The 24618-nt window shown below is 60.7% G+C and overlaps 12 protein-coding genes across 12 annotated transcripts; 7 read left to right on the top strand and 5 right to left on the bottom strand.

Moving 5' to 3' along the window:
- Window positions 1-6: 6 nt before the first annotated feature.
- On the top strand, window positions 7-2978 carry FA10DRAFT_150919 (hypothetical protein). The gene is made up of 3 exons (XM_025518097.1): window positions 7-24; window positions 103-162; window positions 322-2978. The coding sequence occupies exon 3, from the start codon at window positions 348-350 to the stop codon at window positions 2847-2849; it is 2502 nt and encodes an 833-aa protein (XP_025376872.1). The 5' UTR covers window positions 7-24; window positions 103-162; window positions 322-347; the 3' UTR covers window positions 2850-2978.
- A 37-nt stretch (window positions 2979-3015) lies between these two features.
- Window positions 3016-4160, bottom strand: FA10DRAFT_150923 (thioredoxin-like protein). Its single transcript, XM_025518098.1, has 3 exons — window positions 3979-4160; window positions 3326-3904; window positions 3016-3251 (listed from the first exon to the last, which is right to left on the bottom strand). Exons 1-3 carry the CDS (start codon window positions 4069-4071, stop codon window positions 3183-3185), a joined length of 741 nt encoding a protein of 246 aa, XP_025376871.1. The 5' UTR covers window positions 4072-4160; the 3' UTR covers window positions 3016-3182.
- Window positions 4161-4248: 88 nt separating this feature from the next.
- Window positions 4249-6230, top strand: FA10DRAFT_280624 (hypothetical protein). Its single transcript, XM_025523632.1, has 3 exons — window positions 4249-5067; window positions 5124-5413; window positions 5493-6230. Exons 1-3 carry the CDS (start codon window positions 4296-4298, stop codon window positions 6138-6140), a joined length of 1710 nt encoding a protein of 569 aa, XP_025376870.1. The 5' UTR covers window positions 4249-4295; the 3' UTR covers window positions 6141-6230.
- A 77-nt stretch (window positions 6231-6307) lies between these two features.
- FA10DRAFT_268192 (fumarate hydratase) lies at window positions 6308-8213 on the bottom strand. Its single transcript, XM_025522229.1, has 4 exons — window positions 8049-8213; window positions 7872-7949; window positions 7735-7817; window positions 6308-7667 (listed from the first exon to the last, which is right to left on the bottom strand). The coding sequence occupies exons 1-4, from the start codon at window positions 8073-8075 to the stop codon at window positions 6344-6346; spliced, it is 1512 nt and encodes a 503-aa protein (XP_025376869.1). The 5' UTR covers window positions 8076-8213; the 3' UTR covers window positions 6308-6343.
- FA10DRAFT_268191 (glutathione synthase) lies at window positions 8098-10337 on the top strand. The gene is made up of 3 exons (XM_025522228.1): window positions 8098-8933; window positions 9001-9234; window positions 9297-10337. Exons 1-3 carry the CDS (start codon window positions 8419-8421, stop codon window positions 10180-10182), a joined length of 1635 nt encoding a protein of 544 aa, XP_025376868.1. The 5' UTR covers window positions 8098-8418; the 3' UTR covers window positions 10183-10337.
- On the top strand, window positions 10334-10928 carry FA10DRAFT_150818 (hypothetical protein). The gene has a single exon (XM_025518096.1). It carries the CDS (start codon window positions 10485-10487, stop codon window positions 10878-10880), a length of 396 nt encoding a protein of 131 aa, XP_025376867.1. The 5' UTR covers window positions 10334-10484; the 3' UTR covers window positions 10881-10928.
- Window positions 10929-10975: 47 nt separating this feature from the next.
- FA10DRAFT_261439 (hypothetical protein) lies at window positions 10976-12400 on the bottom strand (the record flags this gene model as incomplete). Its single annotated transcript, XM_025520072.1, has 1 exon — window positions 10976-12400. The coding sequence occupies one exon, from the start codon at window positions 12398-12400 to the stop codon at window positions 10976-10978; it is 1425 nt and encodes a 474-aa protein (XP_025376866.1).
- Window positions 12401-13114: 714 nt separating this feature from the next.
- On the bottom strand, window positions 13115-13780 carry FA10DRAFT_232062 (PX-domain-containing protein; the record flags this gene model as incomplete). The annotated part of the gene is made up of 4 exons (XM_025518887.1): window positions 13115-13180; window positions 13256-13477; window positions 13537-13580; window positions 13642-13780. 4 exons carry the CDS (start codon window positions 13778-13780, stop codon window positions 13115-13117), a joined length of 471 nt encoding a protein of 156 aa, XP_025376865.1.
- A 966-nt stretch (window positions 13781-14746) lies between these two features.
- On the top strand, window positions 14747-16629 carry FA10DRAFT_268188 (N-terminal nucleophile aminohydrolase). Its single transcript, XM_025522227.1, has 2 exons — window positions 14747-16410; window positions 16475-16629. Exons 1-2 carry the CDS (start codon window positions 14787-14789, stop codon window positions 16573-16575), a joined length of 1725 nt encoding a protein of 574 aa, XP_025376864.1. The 5' UTR covers window positions 14747-14786; the 3' UTR covers window positions 16576-16629.
- A 236-nt stretch (window positions 16630-16865) lies between these two features.
- Window positions 16866-20846, top strand: FA10DRAFT_268187 (hypothetical protein). Its single transcript, XM_025522226.1, has 4 exons — window positions 16866-19580; window positions 19654-19683; window positions 19753-20711; window positions 20768-20846. Exons 1-3 carry the CDS (start codon window positions 16919-16921, stop codon window positions 20598-20600), a joined length of 3540 nt encoding a protein of 1179 aa, XP_025376863.1. The 5' UTR covers window positions 16866-16918; the 3' UTR covers window positions 20601-20711; window positions 20768-20846.
- A 47-nt stretch (window positions 20847-20893) lies between these two features.
- Window positions 20894-23014, bottom strand: FA10DRAFT_268186 (hypothetical protein). The gene has a single exon (XM_025522225.1). It carries the CDS (start codon window positions 22950-22952, stop codon window positions 20940-20942), a length of 2013 nt encoding a protein of 670 aa, XP_025376862.1. The 5' UTR covers window positions 22953-23014; the 3' UTR covers window positions 20894-20939.
- Window positions 23015-23207: 193 nt separating this feature from the next.
- Window positions 23208-23656, top strand: FA10DRAFT_287522 (putative ubiquinol-cytochrome c reductase complex 11 kda protein; the record flags this gene model as incomplete). The annotated part of the gene is made up of 3 exons (XM_025524144.1): window positions 23208-23313; window positions 23385-23498; window positions 23571-23656. The coding sequence occupies 3 exons, from the start codon at window positions 23208-23210 to the stop codon at window positions 23654-23656; spliced, it is 306 nt and encodes a 101-aa protein (XP_025376861.1).
- Between the last annotated feature and the right edge of the window lie 962 nt (window positions 23657-24618).

The raw sequence follows: 24618 nt of genomic DNA, 5'->3' as shown, positions 1-24618 counted from the left end.
TTTGTACCGATACCAAGGATCTAGGTGAGTGGTAGGAGGAGAGCGTGGGGAGGAGGATGCACATCACCTTGTGGATCGCTGACCATTGCGTCGCCGCTACAGTTATATCCCATCTACTTTAATCTCTCTCAAACGAAAACACACCCTCAAGCCCTTGCACAGGTGAGTGACGACGGAAATGAAATGAAAGGAAGGTGGCTTGTGCACGCATCACGGGCGTCTGCTTTCTTCGCCCCCACGTTGGCGTCGAGGAGGAACGCACAGGCAGGCCTGCATACCATCATCGAGCAGCACAACTGACGCATTATCTCCCCATGGCAGGCTTGATTAATAATATCGACGACACCATGTCCAAAGTGGCCCCCTCCAAGTCGCAGGTTGGCGACAAGGTCGATGCCAATGCCGTGACGCTCGCGCAAGATGCCAAGTTCAAGGAGGCCGACGTCAACCGAAAGATGAAGTTCTACGGCGTGCTCCAGGCCTTCCGCCAAGGACGCTACCCGGACAATGAGCAGATCGACAAGGCGCTCCGCTACACGCAGCAGACGAGCCCCGTGGACCTGGACAAGCTGAGCCCCGACGGCCGCAAGCTCGTGCAGGACATCCGCGAGATCATCGAGGTGATGCGCCGCATGGTCCTCGAGAAGAACCCCAACGAGGAGTTCCAGAACTTCCTCTTCCACACCACCAAGGCCGACTACAAGGGCGCGACGGGTCTCAAGGTGCCCGTGTCCAAGGACGAGGCCCAGAAGGACGCCGAGACGGCGAGCGAGGCGCTGCGCACCCTCGTCAAGCTCTTCCTTCGCAACGGCGAGGCACGCAAGCTCTTTAGCGACTTTGGCCTCATTGGCCGCGACATGTTTGCCGATGCGGCTCAGTTTGCTGCCGGCAAGGCGCGCCCCAACGAGGACAAGCTCGCCACGGTGGACCACCCGGCGCCCGACAATGAGTTCCACGACGACATTCCCGAGGCGCTCAAGAAGGCCAACAAGGCCGCCGACAAGAAGGAGGAGGGCAAGCAGGACGTCGCCGCCGCTGTCCAGCAGACGGCCAACGACGCGCAGGACCCCAACGCCTCGGTCGAGGCCAACAAGCAGACGGCTGCCGACCAGGCGGCCGCAGCAGGCAACAAGCTGGCTGCCAAGATCCCTGACAAGCACAAGGACCTGGCCAAGGAGCACAAGGACAAGACGGTCAACTACTTCAAGGAGAACTTCCCCGAGGAGCGCCGCAACAACTTCATCTACCGCCTGAAGAAGGTCCTCGTCGAGTGCCAGCGCCACAAGGACTACCAGGATGCGATGGACTACTTCCTGACGGCGTTTGAAAACTACAAGGGCGTGGCCAACGACCTGCACACGCAGACGGAGCAGAACGCCAAGAGCCTGACGAGCGAGAACAACGTCGACACGGCTCAAAAGTCATTCCGTCGCCTGTTGGAGCGCTTTGCCAACGGCCGCTCGACGCAGCCCATCGTCGATGCCCTCGACACGCTGTACAACGACGTGGGCAAGGACCCCGAGCTCAAGGAGTTCTTCAAGCGCATCGACACGTTCCTCCGCCGCTGCGTCCAGGAGCCCGGCTTTGTCATGAAGGAGGAGGCCAACACGCAGGGCCGGCTGCTGCGCGACCAGGGCAAGCGCTTCTTCACGGGCGAAGGCGAGCAAAAGGGCAAGTACCAGCCCCACTTTGAGAACTTCTTCCAGCAGGTCGCCGACTTCTTCAAGGCCATGGGTGATGACCCACTCAACAAGGAGTTTGGCTCCAAGTGGGACAAGCTGGGCAAGGACCTCTTCTTTGACTCGGAGGGCAAGGCCACGTTCAAGCCCCACCTCTGGGACGACATCCGCGACCCGATCCTGCCCCAGCTGCTCACCCACATTGGCTACGTGCCCATCCCCCGGATCGAGTACAGCGACAAGATGGTGGACCTCGTCATTGAGAACCTCAACGTCGACCCTGCCAACCTGCTGCCTAATCTGATTGAGATTGACGCCCACCACTTCCACCGCATGTCGGCCTACAAGAAGATCACGGACCAGCACAAGGGCACCGTCAAGGTGCTCCTCTCGCAGATCCAGACGGACCTGCGCGACGTGCACTGGGCTGTCAAGAAGAAGCAGGGCTTCCCCAAGATTACCGACTCGGGCAGCGCCGACGTCTTCCTCGGCGGCCACGGCCTCACCGTTGCCGTCACGCTCGAGACCAAGACGGGCGGACGCGACGTCTTTACCGTCAAGCAGGTCAAGGCCAAGATCCACAAGATCGACTTTGCCATCCGCGGCAGCAAGCACGACCTCATGGCCAAGGTGGCCAAGCCGCTGGCGACGAGCCTCGTCAAGAAGCAGATCTGCAAGGCGGCCGAGGGCGGCATCCGCGACGGCTTTGAGAAGCTCAACGACCACCTCGTCGCCGTCCGCGACGCCGAGGAGGGCAAGAAGCTCGACACGCTCAAGCAGAAGTTTGGCGGCTCCCAGGACGCAGGCTCCAAGACGGAGAGCAAGGGCACGTTCAAGCTGGCCACGAGCAAGCGCAACTCGATCCTGCCCCAGATGGGCCACCCCGACGGCTGGGTGCACAAGCTCGACGCCGCCGAGGAGAAGGCCAAGGACTCGGGCCCCCAGCACAAGCCCGACTGGCACTCGCCTGCCTTTACCATCGTCGGCGGCGCAGCCTCGACGCAGACGAGCGCCACGCCCAAGACGGGCGCCGCCAACGCTGCCGTCAAGACGGCCACTGGTGCCAATGGCTCGACGACGCTGCCCAACGGCGCCGCTACCAACACCGCTGGCGTCGCACCAGCCATCAGCGGTGCTGCCACGTCGACGGCCCAGGCCACCGCTGCCTAAGCAAGCAATCTCTCTCTCTTCTCTCTCTTTCTCTCTCTCTCTCTCGCTCTCTTCTCACGGAAGGGGCAAAGGGGCAAAGGGACCCTGATACCCTCCTTTGCGGCCTTTGCGCCCCCGCGATGTGACCGGATATGTGTTTTCTTCTTTTTGTTGCTAGTTTCCTCTGTCTCGCTCCTCCTCCCTATATGACCCCCTATGACTCTGCTGTGCTCCTTCTGGAGCCATGCACATACTCTTTTCTTTGCTGTTGGAAATGAATGTTAATTTGGAGCAATGAATGCGTAGCAGACAAGCAAGTGTTGTGCGGACTACCAGCCAGGGAGATACGATTCGTTACAGACGGGGAATGCGCGAGTCGCCAAACACGCCCTTGTACGGCTGGCCCAAGAACGCGGCGATTTGCTGCGCGGAAACGAGTCAGCATTCTCTTGTCTTCTTCTCGGATTTGCACAGTGAGAAAGAGTGCCAGAACGCACCTCGAAGCGGTCGGAACCAAACCACTTTTCGGTGCGGCCGTCGCTGGCGCGCGTGACAATGATCCACGGCACGCCGAATGCGCCTTCTTCTTCGACGAGGATGCGCGTCTCCTCCTTGAGGCGCGCAAACGAGTCCTTCTCCAGTGCCCGCGCAATGAATGCGTCGAGGTCTGTGCTCGCCGGCGCGGGCAGGCGGATCTTGCTGTCGACGAGGACGGCCTTGATGTCGGCGGCCGTCTTGACGGGCCGGTCCTCTTTCCAGACGGCGCTCATGAATGCGCGCGTGGCCTGCGCCAGCGCCTCGCTGTCGGACGCATCCTTGAGCGCACGCAGCACCAGCTGGGCGCCCGTCGTGTCGACAGGAAAGCCCGAGGGCATGCTGAGGCCCTCGACGCCAAAGAGGGATGCGGCGCGGCGCAGCTCGAGGGACATGTAGGCGCCCTTGTTGGGCACGAACATCGGCGGCTTGTTCTGCGAGAATTTCATGATGTAGTTCTGGTTCATGGGGCGCAGATCCAGGTCGCAGTCCCAGGCGGGACGCAGGCGCAGGAGCACCTCAAAGGCGATGAGCGACCATGGCTTTTGAGACAAGAACAGTGGCAGTAGTCAGTGGCCAGTCATTTACAAAGCAAAGAGGAGGGTGGCGCGCTCACCGAGACGACGTCGTAGTGGAACGAGATGAGATTCTTCTTGGCGGACATGGCGGCGGTGCTGAGCGGGCGGAGAGCAGCGAGGCGCGGGAGCATGGAAGTCCAGAGCGACAAGCAGGAGTGAGACCGAGAAGCAGGGGAAGAATTGTGGGGGGATAAATAGCCGTGCGTACGGCTGCGAGAAAAGACCGAGCTTCCGAGCCGACGCACGTCGAACCAGCCCTTTTTCAATCTAAATTTTTTTGTTTTTTGGATCCGGCCTCTGTTTCCAACGTCGCAAAAGAAAAACACGGGTCACGCGCGCGCTGTTGGCAGTGACGATGATGTCTTTCTTGCCGGGGCGACAGGGCCGTCGGTGGCAACGACGGCGACGGAAGGGGGACGACGAGGGAGAGGGGGACTCGGGCGCCTATCCGACGCGGCGCTGCCATTTCTGCAACGAAGTCAGCCTCATTGTGCCCCCGCTTCCTCCCTCGGACGAGCACCAAGACGATCTGGGCGGAACGAGCAGCGCAAGCACGCTGCGGAGGAGCGTAGGCACGGTGCAGGAAGCGTGGTACTGCTCCTCGTGCAGGTGCTGGAACAGGTACGATGCCGCCCAGGTTGGGGGCCTGGCGACGTGGGACGAGTCGATGGCGTGCGTCGCTTCGCCGCCGCCGCCGCCGCCTTCTTCTCGCCCTCTTTCTGCTTCTGCGCCGATCAAGTCGAAGTCGCTCTTCTGCCACACGTGCCAGACCAACCAGACGCTCGTGCTGTCCATGCTCGCCTCGCACGACGCCGAGGGTGAGTCTGACCTGGACGACGTCGGACATGGGCGCGAGCGCGAGTGGCGCGAGGCGCTCCAGAGGAGGTACCCGCCGCTGTGCAAAGCATGCCAGCCCATGGTGCAGGCCCGCATCGAGGAGAAGGACCGCATGGCACGGCAACTCATCTACAAGTCGCTTCTCGAGCGGCGAGCCAGGAAAGACGACCAGACTAACGGCTCGCGTCGCCCAGACGATGAAGAGAAGACGGGCCGACGAGGGGGGAATAGTGCACGAGGCTTCGTCTGGCTCCTCTGCACCGTCTCTGGCTTCTTGGTCGCACTTCACGGTGGGTATTCAACTCTTCAGTCTGGACAGGCTATGCATGCTGACTATGACGATTAGGCCTCGTCAGACCTGTCTCGTCGAGCGCCGCCTCAGCTCACGCAAGCCTCGTTGTTGTCAGCATCCTGCTCAGCATCGTCTCTCTCTCCTACAATCCAAGCCATCTTTTCTTTGCCGACGCCGATCACAGACGGATCCAGGGCCTCGACGTGTGGCTCGGCACCCAGCACAGCCTGCTATTCGTCCGCACTGCCACCCTGCTCATTCTGTCTCCCTCCCTGCGCTGGCCACTCGATGAGACAGTCGTACGCCCTGCCCTGTCTTTCGTCTCTCTACTTTTGCAGTTTTGGGTGCGTGGCCCCCTCCGTGCCATCGCCAGCCTGCTCCCGCGATTCTCATCTCATACTGACGCAATGCCGTGCTCAACAGCTCCTCAAGCACGCATTCACTGCAGTGCGCTTGCGTTCACCGCAGCGCGTCACGCTTCGATCGCGCCCCGTCGAGCTGAGCGACGCCTCCTCCTCGTCCAGACCGGCGACGGACCCACTAGCGGGCGCGCTGCCCCTCTCCCTCGCCGACGGGCTCCCGTCGTCTGACCCAATGAGCAGCGCCCTCGACGAGCTTCTCCAGTCTCCTCACACAACCCACAATGGACTCGCGCAAGGAGGCCAGGACGAGGAGATGGACTGGACACCGACGACAGCGGCACCGGCAGTGGCAGACGTGGGTGCTGCTGGTGTCACGCTGGGTCCCCAGCGATTCTTTGGACCAAAGGAGGTGCCGACGGGCCTCGAGGACCTGTTTGGTGCCGCGCTGGCGCTCCGCGACGAGGACGACGACGAGCAGGCGCACGAGGAGCGAGCCAAGGCGGCCAAGACGCTCAATGCGCAAGGAGCAGCGGCCAAACTGTGGCCTGCCGCCCTCGCTGGTGCGCTGGTGGTGGCTGCGGCCATAGCCGTGGCCTGGCTCGCGACGCCGGTGACAGAACGAGACCTGTGGGAGGCGTGGGAACGGCGTGGAAACGGGCTCGAGAGTGGACCCGCTTGGGGCTTCCTGAGAGAGATGGACCCAGCGTAGCAACATGTCGCCCAGAATGACTATTTCTTCTCACTGTACTGTACCACAATTGTATGCTATCATTTGAACCCGATCACTCGCGATGATAACCTATATGCACCGGCAGCATTCACCATCTTGGCTGCCAAAAAAAGAAGAAATCCATTACTTTAATTTTTTCCATCTAAGGGGGGTTGATTGCTCTACATGCAGGGCCGCCTCTACTACTTGGGCGGCTCGTCGGGGCCCAGCATGAGCTCCGGCCGGACCTTTTGGTCAAACTCTTCGGGGGTGAGGTAGCCAAGGGTGACGGTGGCCTCCTTGAGGGTGGTGCCCTCCTTGTGGGCCTTCTTTGCGCACTGCGCCACCTTGTCGTAGCCGAGGTGCGAGTTGAGAATGGTGGCGAGCATGAGGCTCTCATTGAGCAGCTTGCCGATCCGGTCCTCGTTGGCCTCGATGCCCACGACGCAGTTCTTGGTGAAGGAGCGGGCGCCGTCGGCCAGGAGCCGGATCGACTGGAGCAGGTTCTTGATCAGGACTGGCTTGAAGACGTTGAGCTCAAACTGGCCGTAGGAGCCGGCGACGCTGATCGTCGTGTTGTTGCCCATGACCTGGGCGGCGACCATCGTGAGGGCCTCGCACTGCGTCGGGTTGACCTTACCCGGCATGATCGACGAACCGGGCTCGTTCTCGGGCAGCGACAGCTCGCCCAGGCCGCAGCGGGGACCCGAACCGAGGTAGCGAATGTCGTTGGCAATCTTCATGAAGCTGACGGCAACGGTGTTGAGGGCACCGCTGGCCTCGACGATGGCGTCGTGCGCGGCGAGGGCCTCAAACTTGTTGGGGGCCGTCTCAAAGTGGACGCCCGTCAGCTTGGAAATCTCAGCAGCGACCTTGGAGTCGAAGCCCTTGTAGGTGTTGAGGCCCGTGCCCACAGCCGTGCCGCCCTGGGCGAGGAGGCTGAGCCGAGGGACAACGCCCTTGACACGCTCAATCGAGTTCTCGACCTGCTTGACGTAGCCCGAGAACTCCTGGCCGAGGGTGAGCGGCGTGGCGTCCTGCAGGTGGGTGCGGCCGATCTTGATGATGTTCTCAAAGGCGGCCTGCTTCTTTGCCAGGGCCTCGTGGAGCTCCTCGAGGGCAGGCAGGAGCGACTTTGTGATCTCGAGGACGGCCGAGACGTGCATGGCCGTGGGGAACGTGTCGTTGCTGCTCTGGCTCATGTTGACGTGGTCGTTGGGGTGGACGGGGTCCTTGGAGCCGAGCTTGCCGCCGAGGATCTCAATGGCGCGGTTGGAGATGACCTCATTGGTGTTCATGTTCGTCTGCGTGCCCGAGCCAGTCTGGAAGACGACGAGGGGGAAGTGGTCGATGAGCTTGCCCGAGATGACCTCGTCGGCAGCCTGGCTGATGGCGTCGGCCACCGTGGCATCCAGGCCATAGGTCTTGTTGACGTGGGCAGCGGCCTTCTTGAGCACACCAAAGGCCTGGATCAAGGGGAGGGGCATGCGCTCCTGTGGCCCGCCAATGTCAAAGTTCTGCAGTGACCTGTGTTCACGTCCGTCAATCAGTCGTGACACTCTGCCTGCGCCTGCAAAAGAAAGAGACTACCCACCGTTGGGTCTGGGCACCCCAGTAGCGGTCCTCGGGCACCTCGAGTGGCCCGAATGTGTCTTTCTCTGTCCGGTGTCCTCCAGCCTGCTGCTGCGTCAGACAGACATTCGTGCAAAGTAAAAGGGAAGATTGACTCACCATAATGCGCAGCGATGTGGTAAAGGCTCGGGAAGGTGCAAGGGCTGTCGGTGCCTGGACAAGCCTTCGGGCGGGGACCTGGAGAGCACAGCACAGTAGCGCGGGTCTGGGTCAACGTGGAGGCCCACCGGCAAGGCCACGCGCGCGCCTCGTCGACGCATATAAAAAGCCACTCACCCTCATGGCAGCGCTCCGGGACGCCATGGAAATACCACGAAGAGCAGCCGTCATTTTTGTAGCCAGTGCCTGAGAGAGAGGGGCTGTCCGTCGTCGTCGTCGTTCAGAAGAAGGATAGGAGCGAATCTGATAAAGACGGAGAAACGAGGAAGCGGCCGCCTGACTGCCTTTGCCTATCTGGTTTTTATTTTTGGGGAGGTAGTTTTTTCTTTTCCCCGATTTTTCTCGCCGGCCGGTGCGAAAAAGCAAGGCCTTTTCCGTGCGTCCGCGATCACCCGTTGGCGTCACGTGCGCTTCCCCTGTGCGAGCTCGAGCCACCTTTCTTCCTGGTCCGGACTGTGAGGACCCGGACATAGGATACTAGGCGACAATGGCAACGGCAAGGCTGCCACAGTGGCCGCCCAAGGCCAATGAGGCGCAGCTGGCCTACCTGTCGCAGACTGCCACCGACTACGCGCTCTCCCACTCCATCCTCTACCGCCCTCCTGTGCCGGCGGGCTCAGCTGGCCCTGCGCTCGACTCGGCGATCCATGCGCCCCTCGCGCTCTTTCCCTCCCCCTTTCCACGCAGCCTCTACGCCGCCTCGCAGGCGCTGCAGCCGCTGTACAATGCCCTGTATGCGCGCATCTCCACTGACGATGCCCTCCTGACCCGCGTCATTGGCGGCAGCGTCATTCAGGTCGACGACTTTCAAAAGGCGCTCTGGGACATCTACACGGCCGTTCGGAAAGAGGGCGCTGTGCAGAAGCTGCACCTGGGTCTCTTTCGATCGGACTACCTCCTCCACGAGGACCCTGAGCAGGGGCTGCAGATCAAGCAGGTCGAGCTCAACACCATTTCGAGCAGCTTTGGCGCGCTCTGCACGCGCGTCGCAGACATGCATCGGTGCGTGCTTCCATTTACTCATTCCCTTGGCTGAGATTGCAGCAGGCTAATGGAACGTCTTGAGCAGATATCTGGCACAAACAACGGGCTTCTGCAACGTCTCGCCGCATCTCACAAACGCAGCCAACATCCCGCGCAACGAGGCGCTGGACACACTCGTCGATGGCCTTTCGGCGGCGCATACAGCCTACGTCGTGTCGCACAAGCCTGAAGGCACCGCGCCGGTCGTCCTCTTTGTCGTGCAGGACGGCGAACGAAACGTATTTGACCAGCGTCTCATCGAGTACGGCCTGTCTGAGCGGTGAGTGCTCGCCCTAATTCAACCTTGAAATGGAGAAGCTTAGAAGAACATTGCGACCGCAGAGGAATCAAGGTGCAGCGCGCCACGTTCGACCAGCTTTCGGGCAACGGTGCCGTTCTCGAGGGCCCTGAGCGGCGCCTCCTCGTCTCACTGCCGGGGCAGACGCCATCGCAAGAAATCTCCGTCGTCTACTTTCGTGCCGGCTACAGCCCCGCCGACTACCCCGGCGCGGCGCAGTGGGCCACGCGCCTCCTCCTCGAGCGGTCCCTGGCGATCAAGTGCCCGACCGTGGCGCTGCAGCTGGCGGGCGCCAAAAAGGTGCAGCAGGTCCTCTGCGAGCCGAACCTCCTCGAGTCGCTCCTCGGCAGCAGCGGCGACAATAACACTGCGATTCAGCAGCTGCGCGCGAGCTTCATGGACATGTACCCGCTCGACTCGTCGGAGCTTGGTAAAAAGGGCCTGGCGCTGGCACAGACGACGCCCGAGGACTTTGTCATGAAGCCCCAGCGCGAGGGCGGCGGCAACAATATCTATCGCGCCGACATTCCGCCGGCGCTGGCCGCAATGGACGCCCGGGATGCGGCCAAGGGTGCAACAGCAGGAGCGGGGACAGAGACAGGGGCAGGGGCAGATTCAGCGGTCAAGGAGCGCGAGGGCTACATTCTCATGCGCCTGATCCGGCCGCCGGCGGGGACGGGCAACCACCTGATCCGCGCGGGCCTAGGGAGCGCCACGCCCGGCGAGTCGGCCATCCTAGCGCCCGACGTCATCTCGGAGCTGGGCGCATTTGGCGCCGTCCTCTTTCGTGAAGGGCAAAGTGGGCCAGGAGGCGTCGACATTGTGCACGAAAAGAGCGGGGGCCACCTGCTGAGGACAAAAGCACGCGAGAGCGACGAAGGTGGCGTCGCCGTGGGCTACAGCGTCATTGACAGCCCTGTTCTCGTCTAGAGGCATACAATCTTGGTGTAATGGACAACAGCATTAGAACGAGTGGATGGAGTGATATTGCTTCATGCGATACAACCAGGAGGACTCCTAGAGCAGAAGCCGTGCGAGGGAGGTGAAGGGGTACAGATGTTGGGGGAAATAATGGGTGAATGGGGTGATGTGGGAAGATGGGGAGGGTAAAGTCGTGGAGAGTGAGTGAGATGATGGAAGGTAGGGAAGACGGGATCGTGTCAGAGGGTAACGTTTGTGGACGTGAGGGGCAGTGAGGAGGGCAAGGAGAAGGCTGTGTAAGCCGGTGGTCGATGTGTTGGTATCGGTGTGGGTGTGGGAGGAGAAGACCGTATTGCGCCGCCTTGAAGATGTCGCGAGAGGACGGCGTCGTTGCGTCTCAGATGAGTGAGAAAGCCGGCGAAGAAGAGAAGAAAAGCCGACATTGCCGCGAGGTTGGAAGAAGTAGAAGAAGAAGAAAAGAAAGAGTGGGGTCGCGAAGAGTGAAGAAAGGCTCGACTTCGCAGCATAGCGAGAAGAGAGACCTCCTTCGTCGTCGACGCCCACGGGTCAAGATGCGTCTTTTCATTTGCAAGCTCTTGACCCACACAAAAACAGCAGCGGAACCTGAGTCGAGAAAAAGAGAAGGCGAGAAGCGAGAGAACAGCGGGCGCGAAGAAAGCCGTCGGATATCGATCAGAGTCGAATGATGCAATACGGCAGAATCGTGGGAACGTGAAGTCGAGAATAATTGGAAAGAAAAGGCGGTTCCGGATCGATCAGAGGACAGGAAGAGAGTCGCTGGTCACTGCTGCGACAGGCCTGAAGACGACGAAGGCATCATCATCTTAGCCAGCAGCGTCTCGATGGTAGCAGAGCGGTCCGGCGAGGGGGCCTGGCCCCGCTGCGGCTGGCCAAACGGCGAGCTGTGCGCCTGGGGCGTGAGCTCGGCTGGCGCCGTCTGCTCGCGCCTGAAGCGAGCGGGGTCGATGCTTGAGTCATCCTCGTCTGAGTCTCCGTTGGATGACGCCGTCGAAGAAGACGCAAAGCTCGAGTCGCCGACTTCTCTCAGAGCCGAAGGGCCGCCCTTGGCAGAGGAACGGGTGCCCCTGTTGAATTTGGGCATCGGCAGGCTCGCCGGCGAGGGCGAGTTGTGGAAGTTGGGGCCGGCGTAGGCCAGCTTGACGGGCGTCGAGGGGCTTCCACCGCCCACGCCCGAGGACAGGGACGCAGACGAAGAGGGCTTGATGCCGAGGTGGACAGAGGCGCCCATCGAGGCGCCCCGCTTGTGGTCCCGGTCGTACTGGCCGTTGATCATCGATGCCTCGCCGGCACTGTCGGCCCTCTGGCGTCCCTTTGCGCCTGACTTGTTTCCTGCAGCCTTGCTGTGGGAGATAGTGCCAGTAGGTGTCGAGGCGCCGGAAGAGCCAAAGGTGGCTGCATCGCGAGCATCGGCAAAGACGTCAAACGTCGGCCCTCGGGGCTTGCCCGAGCCGAGGAGCGCCTGCTGCCACGTCAGGCTGTCCTTCTCCTTGGCTGCACCGGCAGTTGCCTTGTCTTTGTCCTTGGCTGCCTTCTTGGATGGCTTGGTGGCCTTCTTGATAGAAGCGCCCTTGCTCGGCTCGCCTGCCAGGAGCTGCTGCTGCCACGTCAGTGCCGACGACTCGGCGCCATTGGTGGTCTCGCCGGCCGCTAAAGCCGAGGCGTTTACAGGCGCCGACTTGGAGAGCATCGACGGCGACGGAGGTTTCTCGTCGCCCTTCTTCTTGCGTGGCTGGGCCGCCTTGCCGTCCTTGTCGTCGCTCTTGCCCTGGCCTGCCTTCTTCTTTCCCTTGCGCGACTGCGAGGGTGCTGGCGCCTCGTCTTCTGCCACGTCTCCAATCGGCCTGCTGAGCGTCAAGAGGCCTGGCGTTGACTGATTTGGCCCAGTCCCTCCATTGTTGTTGCTGCTGCTCTCAAAAATGTCCTGGACAGATGTGGCCTGCTTGTTGGCCGGTGCCTTTCGCTGACGCTGCAGCGATCCCTTGCCCTTGGCGGTTGCATTCGCGCCTGCATTTGCGTTTGCAATCGCCGGGCTGTTCTTGCCGCTGTTGTTCTTCATTGGTGATGGTGACTGGTTCCGTGCAGCAGTAACGGAGCCCCTCGGTTGTTGTGGTGACGGCGCGCTGGCGGCATGGGCGTTGTGGTGGTGATGCGCGAGGTGTTCAGCAGGTCTCATTGCAGCGATCATGGTGCTGTCCTGCTAATCGGTTGCGGAGCGGTTGGCGGATCCTGAAAAGAAACAGTTGGGCGACGCCGGGGAAACAGGAAAGGGGGCCGGGCGCGCGCAACGATACAACAACAACAAAGGGAATGCAAGTTACACGGTGGTGGGAACTCGAGTCACGCGGATATCGAAAGAGACGGCCAGCCGGATAAAGGGAGGGGGGTTTGCTTGTCGATAATTAGAGGTGACCGATCGTCGCTTGTTGCTACAGTGATTGCGTCCCTCTATGTGAGATGAGGTCTGAGGCCAGAAGAACCCAAAACCCAAACGGCGAAGTTGCACGAAGAAAGAATTGGAGAGAGAGAGGTCCTTGGATGCTGAAGCGTCGTGGCCCGAATGGTGTAGATGCGGGCTTGTTGACCTAGTGCCAGATGGATAGTTGGGCAATTGCCGCTGGTGTTGAAACGAGCCTTGATGTGCGTTATGAAGCTGCTGAAAACGACTGCCGAGAAGTGAAGAATGGAACGGCGAAGCAGGTCATTAGATAGCTAGGAGACTGTCGTTGCATGTCGAAGGGAGCCTGTATTTTGCCACCCGGCCCCCCTGCCTCCAATCCGGAAAGTTGCAGCCACGTGTTTTGGTTTGAGTTTCGCGTGCCCAATCGCCCTGTTGTCCGCCTCACTATAGACTGATAACCATGGCGATTGAAGTTAACGGTATGAATTCTGGTTCACACTACTACATCCATGAGTTGCGGTCAAAGCCGGGATCTTGCAAGAAGGCACACAGGACCTTGCTTCCGGTCTGTGGTGCGTGAGAGAAACGTCAGCAGAGGCAAAGGAGAGGAGCGAGGAGGCAGCCATGAAAGAAGAAACGCACTTGCAAGAGCGGGTGGCCTGCGACAATCTGCAGGAACCTCTCAAGCCCTTCTCGCCGGGATTCAATGACCTCGTCGGTGAAGCGATTGGTAAAGACCTTTCCTGGCAGCGGGGGAATGTTGACCCTCGTCGACTCTCGCTCGAGGATGTCGCGAAAGTACTCAAAGTCCGAGTAGCGCCGTCGCACGGACGAATAGCGCACCCGAAAGGCCGGGATGTTTGTCTGTCGGGGTCCCTTGACATGAGCAAGTGTGTAAACAATTCAAAGGCTGCTTATCTCACCCTGGTCACGATCTCGTAATCGGTGTACATCTTGCGCCCATAGCCTGCCGAGGGGAAAAGGATGAATCAGCCGCCAGGTCAGTGGAGGGGAAGAAGGGGACGCACCATGGGTCATGGCGTTGCGAACCTCGACCTCGAGGAAGTTTTCAGGCACGCCGTACATCTCCTCCACGTTCTCCTTGCGTGTGTTCAGGCTCTCGACCCTTGCAAAGGGCGAGTAAGCGCTTGCATACGACTGTGGCATGGGATAGCCGGGTGCGATTTGGGCGGGCGCCTGGCCCTGCCCGCCGGGGAGCATGCCCGCGGACGACTGGTCGCCCATGATCGACGAAGGGTTGTGCGACTGGAAGGGCCGCGGTGCGAAGCCAGACGATGGCGGCCCCGCTGCGGGCTTGTCGGGCGCCGGCGGTGGCGGCGACGAGCCTTCCCATGATGCTTCGGCTCCACCGAACCCTGCTCCTGCGCCTGCTCCTGCCGATGCTCCCCCTGGCCCTCCTCGATAACCTCTGCTCTCCGCTTGCATGTCTGCGCTGTTGTTGCTTCCATTGCGATAGCCGTTCCCTCCGTATGCTGAGCCTGCCGATGTTGAGTTGGAGTTGGGGTGCGTGGCTCCAGAGTACGAGGGTTGTCTTGCAAAGGGTGACGCGACAAAGGGGTCGGCCGCGAAGCCCGCCGAGGCCGGATCGCCATAGAGCGAAGATGGGGTCTCGTCTATTGCTGCTGCCGAAGAGGAGCCTGCAAATGCGTTGTTGCTTGTGTTGCTACTGCTGTTGGCCCCGTGGCCAGGGCCTGGGTTCGTGGCATTATCACTCGATGAATTGGTGTTTGACGGCGGTGCGCCCCACGGATGCTCCTCATCCTCGTACAGCGACGACGACTGGTAAGATGGCGACAGCGGGTTGCCCGACGACGAAGGTCCCGCGTACATGCTCTCTCTTTTTCTGCTGCTGATGCTGCTAATGCTGCTACTACTCGACAGCTGCACCAGTTGCGCGACTCTGACTTGTCAATTGGCGATGGAGGCCCAGAAAGGCCACATGGAATCTATCCTGCGATTTGCAGGTCGCGCTCGCGTGGAGCTTTCCTGATTGCAAACAAAAAAAAGCTGAGCAAGAGTCCGTGCGAATGAATTCCTGTGCCTGCGCCGCGCTTCCTTTGTGTACGGCACAGCCAGCTTTCCAATAAGGCATAGCTAGAGACGAGCTGATAGAGGCGACCGTTCCGGGTAGGACGAGAAGAGGCAGAGGACGATGATTGTCACGACGAACGAACGGCTGCCCAAGCTCTCGCTTGAGGGTGCCAGGAAGGGCAGCCACCGGCCCACGCTGGCGATCCACGGAGGAGCAGGACCCGCGGCGAAGCCCAACATCCCCAAGGAGCAGGAAGAGGCCTACCGAGCAGCGCTCCGCCGGTCGCTCGCCCAGGGTAATGCCATTCTCGAGGCGGGTGGGTCGGCACTCGACGCCGCCTGCGCGGCCGTGGCGTCGATGGAGGACGATGCGCTGTTCAACAGCGGACACGGCGCCGTCTTCAACAAGGCTGGCTTCAACGAGCTCGAGGCGTCGGTCATGGTCGCCCAGCCGCCGCCGCCGCGGCTGTCACCTCTCGTCGCGGGGCAGGCCGATGCACAGCGCAACCGGCGGTGCGCCTCTGCGATCCTCGTCCGCAACACGCGGAATCCCATCTTGCTGGCCAAGGCGCTGCTGCAGAGCGCAAGCAAGAACCCGCACGTCATCCTGAGCGGGCGCACCGCCGAGGAGATTGGCTGGAGCGCAGGCTGCGACAGGGTCGACTCGAGCTACTACTACACCCGCGAGCGCTGGCTGGAGCACTGCCGCGAACTCGGCCTGCCTGATGAAGTCGACCCGGGCCGGTGCGACGGCGCGAGCCGGTCGACGTCGGACCTGTCCGAGGGCACGACGGCACTCGACGAACCTCCCTCGTACGGCTCCCTCGAGGCACGGTCGAATGCCACGCCTTCGCTCGTCTTTTCTTCCAGCAGGGCCACTGACGACGAGAAAGAAGAGGGGCGGTCGAGGAGCAGCAGCAGCAGCGACGGCGACGGCGATGGCGACAGCATCGTCATGACACCCAGCGGCCGCAACTCCATCGACGACGATGTCCGCGGCGACCTGGGCATGGAGGGTCTGTGGACCTTTGACTGGCACGGTGGTCAGCCAGGGTCGACGCTGACGAGGCGCGACGCTGCTGCTGCTGCTGCTGCTGGCCAGGCCCCAGCTGAGGTCGCACAAGAGCAAAGAGGGCCGCTCGACTGGCGACCGACGGGCACCGTGGGCGCCGTCGCCCTCGACGCCGACGGCAACCTCGCCTGTGCCACGTCCACGGGCGGCATCACCAACAAGCTGCCTGGCCGCATCGGCGACACGCCCACGCCCGGTGCCGGCTTCTGGGCCGAGTACTGGCACCAGGACAGCGGACGGTCGCGCATCATTCGGCACGATGCAGCAAAGAAAAGCCCAAAAGAGGCCGACGGCACCAGCAAAAAGAGCAGGGGCTTCTCTTTTCCTTCCCTCAGCTGGCTCTGCGGCGTGGGAGCCACAGGCGACGATGACGACAGCGACTTCGAAGTGGCTCCCCAGCAGCAGCAAGAGAAACAGACGAGGCAGCCCTCGCCTGCAAGGGCACCATCGACATCGATGGACGCCGCGGCCCGGCCAAGTGGTTTCAAGGGCGTGGCCTTGTCGGGCACGGGCACGGGCGACTACTTTCTGCGCTCCAGCTTCGCCTCGCTCCTTGTTCATCGCATGCGCTTCCTGGGCGAGGACATCGACCAGGCTGGACGCCACGCCATCGACGAGATGGGCCACCTGGGCGGCGTGGGTGGCGCAATCTGCGTCGACGAGGCTGGCCACGGTGCGTTGTCTCCGTCTCCCCCTCTGTGTCTCCTTCACCGCTGACTGATCTCTTCTCTTCACAGTCGCCTTTCCCTACTTTGGATCGGCCACATTCAACCGAGGCTATATTCGGCCCGGTCACGGTGCCAAGGTGGCCGTCTACCCCGACGAGGAGTGTGCCTGAGCGCGCCATTCTCTGCATGCGCTGTGATTTAATGAATATTCCTGCTCCCCTTCCCTTTTTCTGTTATTGCTTGTCTCTCTCTCCTTTCTGAGTGAGCGGACTCAGTGGCCCGACGAGGGGAACGCGGGCTTCCGTCTCGATCCCTGGAGCCTGGCTGGGCTGAACGGTGTAGCGAGCGCTGAATGAAGTAGTGGGCCCCGAGTAGCTGAGCGAGAGAGCGCGCGCGCGGGCGGTGCAATGACCCCATGGCCGGGGGTTCTCCTTGTCTTTTTCTGTGTCTCTGTGCGCCACATTCAACCAAGGCCCTCTTTTCTTCTCCCTTGTCGCCCGTTTTGACTCCTACATGTCGCCTCGCCGTCGTCGATCGCCGCCTGCTGAGGAGAGTGTAGAAATAGCAGCGTTCCCCTTGACTCCTCTACTCCCGTTGCACACCCTCGAGCTCTCCCCATCAGCGCGCACTACTCCCAGCACCGCCTCGCTCGCTGTCGCTGAGGCCTGGCGACGCAGCGGCGGCAGCAGCGACGACAACAAGCGCAGTCCCTCGCTCGACTCAAACAGCAGCAGCAGTAGCAGCATCACAGTCAAAATGGCCCAGCGCCACAAGCCAAAGGCGACGACAGTCGAGAGCGTCTCGGATGTTTCTTCATCATCGGCTGAGCAGAAGAACAAAGAGGAGGCAAAGGATCCGTACAAGGGCTACAACTATGTCGATTCGCCCGTCGTCACCGCAATGCAAGAGCAGTTGCAGACGAAGATGCTCAGCACTCCGAAGTCCTCGCCGACACTTCCAGCAAACGTCGGACAAGGTCATGGTCACGGGCACGGACACGGACAGGGGCTGGCTTTTTTGCCGCACCCGAGCGAAGGGCCGTCTTCTGCCAACGTGGAGTCGCAACTGGCGAGCGACTTGCTCGAGCTTGGGCTCGGCGGTGGCAATCGCCTCGATGAAAACGCGGCCGAGACAAAGAAGCAGCAGCCGCAGTCTGGTGACCGCCACAACAAGCGAAAAGAGGACAAGTCTAAGAAAGCACCGCTGGAGTCGAGTGCGATGACGGCATCAATTGCAGCACCGGCATTGAGGAAGCCAAACTCGACCAGCGAGTCGCTCGAAGCAGCAACAACTGGCTCGCCAGCACTGGCCGACGCTCGCGGTCCTGATCCAGCGATTGCCATGCCCCAGCCACTGGTTGGCGCAAGCTTGGCCATGCCCACGCCGCACATACCTGAGCCCATACCACAATTCCCAGTCCCCACGACACAGCCAGCAACTGTAGCAGCAGCAGCAGCAGCAGCAGCAACAGCAGCGGCGGCGGCGGTGGTGGGACCACAAATGCCCACACCCATGCTGCCACTCCCCGACACGACTGGCGGCCCAGCGATGCCCGTGCCCACCGTGCCCGTCACTGAGCCAGTGCCGCCTCCCTCGATGCCGATTCCTGAGATCAGGCAGGGCCCTTCGATGCCAATTCCTGAAGTCAGCCGCCCGACTGGGATGCCAGTGCCGGAACACAAAGAGCCTCCTTCGATGCCGGTGCCCGAAATGAAGCCGCCTCCTCTGATGCCGGTGCCCGAGATCAAGCTGGCCCCTCCGATGCCAGTGCCTGAGCTTCCTATCGAAGAAAACAAAGAGCTATCTCAAGAAGTGGCAGGAGAGGCGAAGAAAGGGCCCCAGCAGAGCCCAACAAGGCCAGGAGTCTCATACATGCCACTCAAGATGCCCGCCCCTGATCTGCCAACCTCATCGCCGGCACCCACGCGAATAGCAGAGCCAGTGCCTGTGCTTCCCACGAACCAGGCAGCGGACCGAAAGGACCGAGAGGAGGACAGACCGCCTCGACCGTCAGGCCACAAGGAGCACCTAATCGCACCTCACATCCCCATGCCGGTACCCGACCTCAGCATGGCCGAGCGTGAGGCGGCAGCGTGGCAGATGGGCGCAACGCCCGTCTCGATGCCATCAACGGTGCTTCCGGGCAAGGTCGTCGAGATGCCCATTCCTGCATGGCAGTGGCCACCATCGGTCATCATGCCGAACCACCAACGCGGATACGAGCTGCCCTCTTCGACGTATGCGTCTTCGTCCGCAGTCAGCTCCTCGCTCTGGAGCACCGACCTGGTGCTGCCGCCCAACGCGACGCAAACGGACCGCATACGGTTCACCTCCAGAATGATCGTCCGCGAGCTGCTCTCGACGATTCCACGGTCAAGCTGGGAGAGGATCGAGCCTGCCCAGCTTAGCGGTATGCTAAAGGACACACTCAAGAAAATCATGGGTGCTTCATCCTCTTCCGTGGCAGAATCAGTCGTTGAGAACGGGGAAGAGGGACAGGAACAGATGCAGTCGATGGGAGACAGAGGAGCAGGCGAAGACGAAGACGATGCAACCACGGTCAAGGGCGGCTTCAGAAGCACCTATGGTCCAGCACGAGGTCCAGTACCCATGCCTCAGCCGCAAGCACCGTCACACCTTCCTCCTTTTGCGGTACAAATGGCCCCACCTCCGCTGCCACAGATGTACATGCCGATGCCTATCCCGACATTTCCTCAACATTTCTACTCCCAGGCCTCACCTTCCTTGCCACTGTCACCCCAGTTCTCCTATGCGCCCTACCTGTCGCCACCAATCCCGTTCAGCTACTACTCTCCGGCTCCTCTTCCCCCGCTTCCCAGCTTCATTACCTCTCCTTCCTATCAGAGCCAGGAGCCACTGCCCGCGCAAGTCGCTGACACTCGTCGTGAGCACAACAGTCCTCCCCAGAATTCTCAAGATGCTCCCGTTTTTCCAAAGTCTTCGCAAGAGCGCGAGTGGAACGCACAGCTTGACCAATCGGTCGATGAGGAGCTGCAAATGCACGGATGGCCCCCCTTCCAGCCACACGACTTCAGCGCCGCAACACCAAATTTCAGCTCTGAATATGCTCCTGACCCAGCGATGCTGCAGAATTCCTGGGCTGAGGCTGGTCAGCCTCATTTCCCACCTACCCCGGTGATGATGGCTTCGAATGGTATGTGGATCTTGTAGCTTCCTCATTCATGTGCATAGAAAGGTGTTAATGAAGTGCTCCTTTCTTTTCTCAGGCTGGCAAAGTGATGCCGTGTATGCGCAAGGTGTGTCTTCTGCTAGGATGAGAGTGTGGTTTGAGAGACGGTAAAGCTAAGGAGAATGACATTCTGCAGAGCCTGTGCCGATGCCCACCATGCCTCACTTCCTGCCGTCTTTGCCAGCTTCTTTTGCTGCATATCCATCTGTGACAGCAGCCCCACCGCCTCGAGCATGGGCAGACAGCTACGCACGCCACCTTGGATCCATCGCCGCTTCAGCACGTCCGAGACAGCCTGGGCCCGTGGCGTCCGAACTCGAGCGCGAGAAGGCCTCGTCACGCACCGCACGCAAGGCTTACGACAAGCTGACTCACGCCCAGCGCCGCCTGCAAGCTGCTGTCCCGCTCGGGCCCTATGATGCGCGCGAGCTTGATGAGCGCAAAAGGCGTGCCGAGGCGGCCGAGGAGGACTTTGGCCATGGTCAGGGCTTGCGCGATCGAGTTCGGTTGGAGGACGCATACAGGCAGGCGTACGTCCCCGTCGGACTCAGGCGGTACGATGGACCCACGAGGGGGTGGGATCTCAGCCAGAGGCCGCGGGAAGTCAGGTGGACGGAGCGCAAGATCGAGAGGGGCGGCAGCATGCCAGGTGCCTTTCCGAGTCCCCTCTCGCCGCTGACGAGGGGAGACAGCAGAAAGGAGGAGTTACCGGTGTGGACCAATTTCCCTGGCTGGACTTTTGCACAGCAGCGCCTTACAAATGGCGGCGGCGGACTCATCAACCGGGCAGGCGCAGCCGCAGGCCAAGAAACGCCAGAGAAGTTTGCAGCACGCTTTTCGACGCCTACGGCCGCGCCGATCCAACCGCGAGAGAAGTTCAGTGCGAGCAAGGACGCAGTCACGCCCTATGGCATGCCTGAGCATGTGAGTCACACTCTCCCTGTGGCCACCACGGCTGCAGTCATGACAGCAGCGTCCTTTTGACCGTGTTAGAGTCTATTGTCGTCGTGAGTGTGGCTCACTTTCAGCGTTTCCTACTTTGCGCACTGTCCCGACGATTTCCTCATTGCAGTGCTTTGCGTGGGACATGATGCTGTGAGTCTCACCTCTCTTCAAACCCCTCTTGCATCAGCTGACGGCATCGGCAAAAGGCGCTCTGCGACCTCGACGGAGCACCTCGAGAACGTCAACCTGGGCAACGGACCCAACCCCTAGGCTTCGAGCCGGTCTCATCAATACACCCTTCCCTCCTTCCACCCTTCACACAAACAGAGCAATCTCAATATAACAGGTAGTGACATTAATGTGACAATCCACCACTCCTCAGACCTTCTTCTTGGTGGCCTTGGCCTTGTCCTTTTGCAACGCCATCTTCTTGCGTTCGAGCCTCTCCCTCTCCTCGCCTCGTCGGCCAGCCCCGAGGCTGACCTTGTTGTAGAGCTTGCGCTGCTTGTTGCTCATGAGCATCTTTGCCATCTTCTTTGCTTCCTCCTCGTCGGCGTCCTCGGCGCCCTTCTTGGCCGTAGAAGACGTCTTCTTGCCGTGCCCGGCCCGTTTCAACGCGGCCTCGTGCGCGCGATGCAGTGCGCCAAGGGCGTCTTCGCCGCCAGCCTGCTCCGCCTCGAGCTCGGCCGCCGAAAGCAGCTCCGTATTGGTCGGGTCCGCCAGGAGGGCAGACAACATCGGGTTCTCCTCTTCGTCTGCTGCTTGCCTATCTGCTCCTTCCTCCTCCTCCTCCTCGTCGTCGTCCTCGTCTGCAGACTCGCCCTGCTCCTCGTCCTCCTGCATGCTCTCCTGCACCTCCCTCGCCTCGGCGGGCACGTAGCCACCCCTCCGCTTCACGGCCTCGTTGTCGACAAACGGACTGAGGTGCGGGGGCAGCGTCTTGCCCGGCTCGTAGGGCCCCGTCGCCAGGAGCTTCTTTGCATTGACGCAGTCGACGACCCATTGCGGCTGCACGTAGGCCCGCTTGCCGCCGTGCTCGCGCGTGAATCGGGCATGAGGCGGCCGGTCGACGATGTGGTGCGTGATGCGCTCGTCAGACTCGTCAAAGGCAGAGCCAGCGCCGCCGCTGAGCGAGTCCCAGCCAATCTGGGCCGACGAAGCGCCAAAGCACCGGAGCACAAACTCGAGCATGCCGCGGGGGCATTCGCGCGAGATGTAAAAGTAGTAGGGCGCAAAGAGGGTATTTTGCACGCTGTTCGACGATGATGAGTCGAGCTGGGCGAGGGTGGTGAGCGACGGTCCAGCAGAGGCCTGATCGACACTCTTAGACGGCTGCTCGGTGAAGTCTTCGTCTGGCTCCTCCTGTCCTTGCGCTTGCACCTGTGCGGCCGCTTCCCTCTCCTCTTCCTCGTCCTGCCCCACCTCCTGATCATCCTGTGCCGGCGCTGACTTCGCGATAGCCTGAATCTGCTCGCGCACTTCTCTTGCCGAGACTTTCTTTGCTCCTGCCGCGGCCGCGCCGTTCGTAAGCCTTCCCTTTGCGCCTCCCTGCCCTTCGCCGCCGAGCCCATCGAGCGCAGCCTTGCCAGCCTCTGTCAGCCGTAATGCTCCGAAACCTGCTGCCTGCTCGTCCTGGCTCTCGTCAAAGTGTGGTGGGTAGACGAGGTTCATATCGGTGTAGAGCTTGTAGAGGACGAAGCCGAGCAGCGTCTGGTACAGCTCGAGGAACGTCGACATGATGCGGAAGTCGACGTCGGCGGGAATGTATTGGGTGAAGAGATATGGGACGAGCCAAGTGATCGTCTGTCCGCGGACCTCTGCCTGGAAATAGACACCCTTGATGCTGAGAAAGACCTTCTGCAGGCACCGAGAACGAATGACGTAGAGCTGCCACTGGGCGCAGAGCCTCGAGCAGCGCTCTACTGTGTCCGCCTTGACCGACTTTTGCGAGGGTAGATTGGCAAAGAGCGTGAGGAGCGACAACGAGTCATCAAGGTCCCTGAGCGAGTCGTCAAAGGTGGGGTACCGCTGCTTGATGATGTGGTCCAGCCTGTATACCGGCTCGTTTTCCTTGAGGTTCTGCGCCAGCGCCCACTCGCGCCGACCGACAGCCCTGCTGAGCTTCTTGGCAAAGCTCTTGTGCTCACGCAGCTTTCCAAGGACAGGCTCATGGGCCAGGTAGGCGATGTCCTTGGCGTAGTAGAATGATGTGGGGGCTGAAGAGCCCTTGTTGGCCTTCTTGGAGTTGCGCGGCTGGCGGGGGAAGATGCCCTTGAGGATGCACAACCGTCGGAAGTCGGCAAGGGTGATCTGCAGCCGCTTCAGCGCTTGACTCCGCGTGACGTAGTTCTTGGCCGCGCCCGACTGTCCTCTCTTCTTAATCTTTGCCATAGTGCCTTCTCCGTCCCTGTCGTCGTCGTCGTCGCCGTCTTCTTCTTCTGACGAACGTCTTGAGGCCTCTACGAGGGTAGCTCAACTTTCGAAATTTTTAAAAATTCCAACTTGGGCGCTATCACGTGTGGCGAGACACGTGCGCCATTTGTTAACGACTCTTTCCGATTGGCAGTCGCCCGGCCGAAGCTGTCCACCTTTCCTCACCTCTTTCCTTCCTCGTTTTGGTTCTCGCCGCGCAACACTCGTCCAGAGATGAGGTCCACGCAACCGCTTCAGAGTGGCATGCCCACGGGCAGCAAGTACATGGGCTGGTGGGGCAGCATGGGTGGTCCCAAGCAAAAGGGCATCACTTCGTACAGTGCGTTGATTCTACGTCTTTCCTCTCTCCTCGGTGGGGCAATCATGCTGACACCTTGAGATGCTTGACAGCCGTCTCGCCGTTCCAGCAAAACGCCATGCACGGTGCCTTCCGGAATTATGCATTCTACGGATACAAGAGGATCGTGGCCCAGGCTCCCTACTTTGCCATTCCCTTTGCCATCGGTGGGTCTCGTTTTCCTTCTCTTTGTTCTCCTGCTTAGACGTGCTCACATTGTGTCGTGCACAACTTTGCAGGATACGGCATCTACAGCTGGGGATCGAAGCGAAACGCGTTCTTGAACTCAAAAGAAGGCCACCGTCTCCACGGCGGCGAAGAATAAAGGGCCGCATCCCCTAGGTTTCTTCTTTCTCTCTCTCGAAATAGGTAGGGACATCGCATGTTCTTTCGCTTCGGGTCGGGGTTGGGGTTTCTAGGCTGGTAATCTACAATACGTTCCTCTACAACTGCGACCTGTTCTTGATCTCGTCCATGGCGGTGGTCAGCTCTGTGGAGACCCGGCACCAGGAGATGAGCAATATGCGGCACCAAATGAGGACCGGCTTATGCACCTTGAACGCTAGACTCGAGGTCTGCCTCGTCCTTGTTGAGCTTCTCGATCTGCTTCTTAAGGAGGTGGTCGCTGCCCTGTTCTGTCTGAGCATGGTGGATCTGCCGGCTGCATCTCAACCTCTTGTCTCGGCGGCTGGGCTGGCAGGGAATAAGTGACTCACAGCGCTCGCGCACTCTGCCACACGCTGCCACTCCTCCCTGATGGCCTTGACGATGCTCTCGTCTTTCTTTCTGAATTCGTTGTAGGCCTTGGAACTATTGTCCCTCTCACCCCGTCAACCTGTGGAGCAGTCTCTCCATCCAGCCTCACGGTCACCACACTCACAGCTCGCTTGCTTCCTCTGAGCGGATCATCTTCACCTGAGCGTGCCGCTTTTCGAGCATAGACTCATACACACTACCCAGAGCAATCCTATGAAGCTCCATTCTCATCTCGGCCACATCTTTGGTCCGAGAAGACGACGGGCAGTAGTGAACGGTAAATTACGAGACAGACGCATACAGACCTCTATTTGGGCCTTAAGGAGGTGGACTCACGCCTAGCGTCTCCTTCAAGAGTTCCATCGCTCTTGCTGCCTTCGTCTCCTTCAGACCTGGAGATGTTGTTACTGAGCTTCTATTGCTGCTCAGACAGATTGAAGAAGAGGTGGTGGTATTTACCTGGCCTGACTGCTGCCACCGTGTCCCACTAAGGGAGTATCCATCCTTGCTGCTGCTGCTGCTGCTGCTGCC

This window comes from Acaromyces ingoldii (genome assembly GCF_003144295.1).
Source record: "Acaromyces ingoldii strain MCA 4198 unplaced genomic scaffold FA10scaffold_4, whole genome shotgun sequence".
Taxonomy (NCBI): Eukaryota; Fungi; Basidiomycota; class Exobasidiomycetes; order Exobasidiales; family Cryptobasidiaceae; genus Acaromyces; species Acaromyces ingoldii.
Note: the sequence above shows the minus strand (reverse complement) of the source record. Positions and strands in the feature narration are given on the sequence as shown.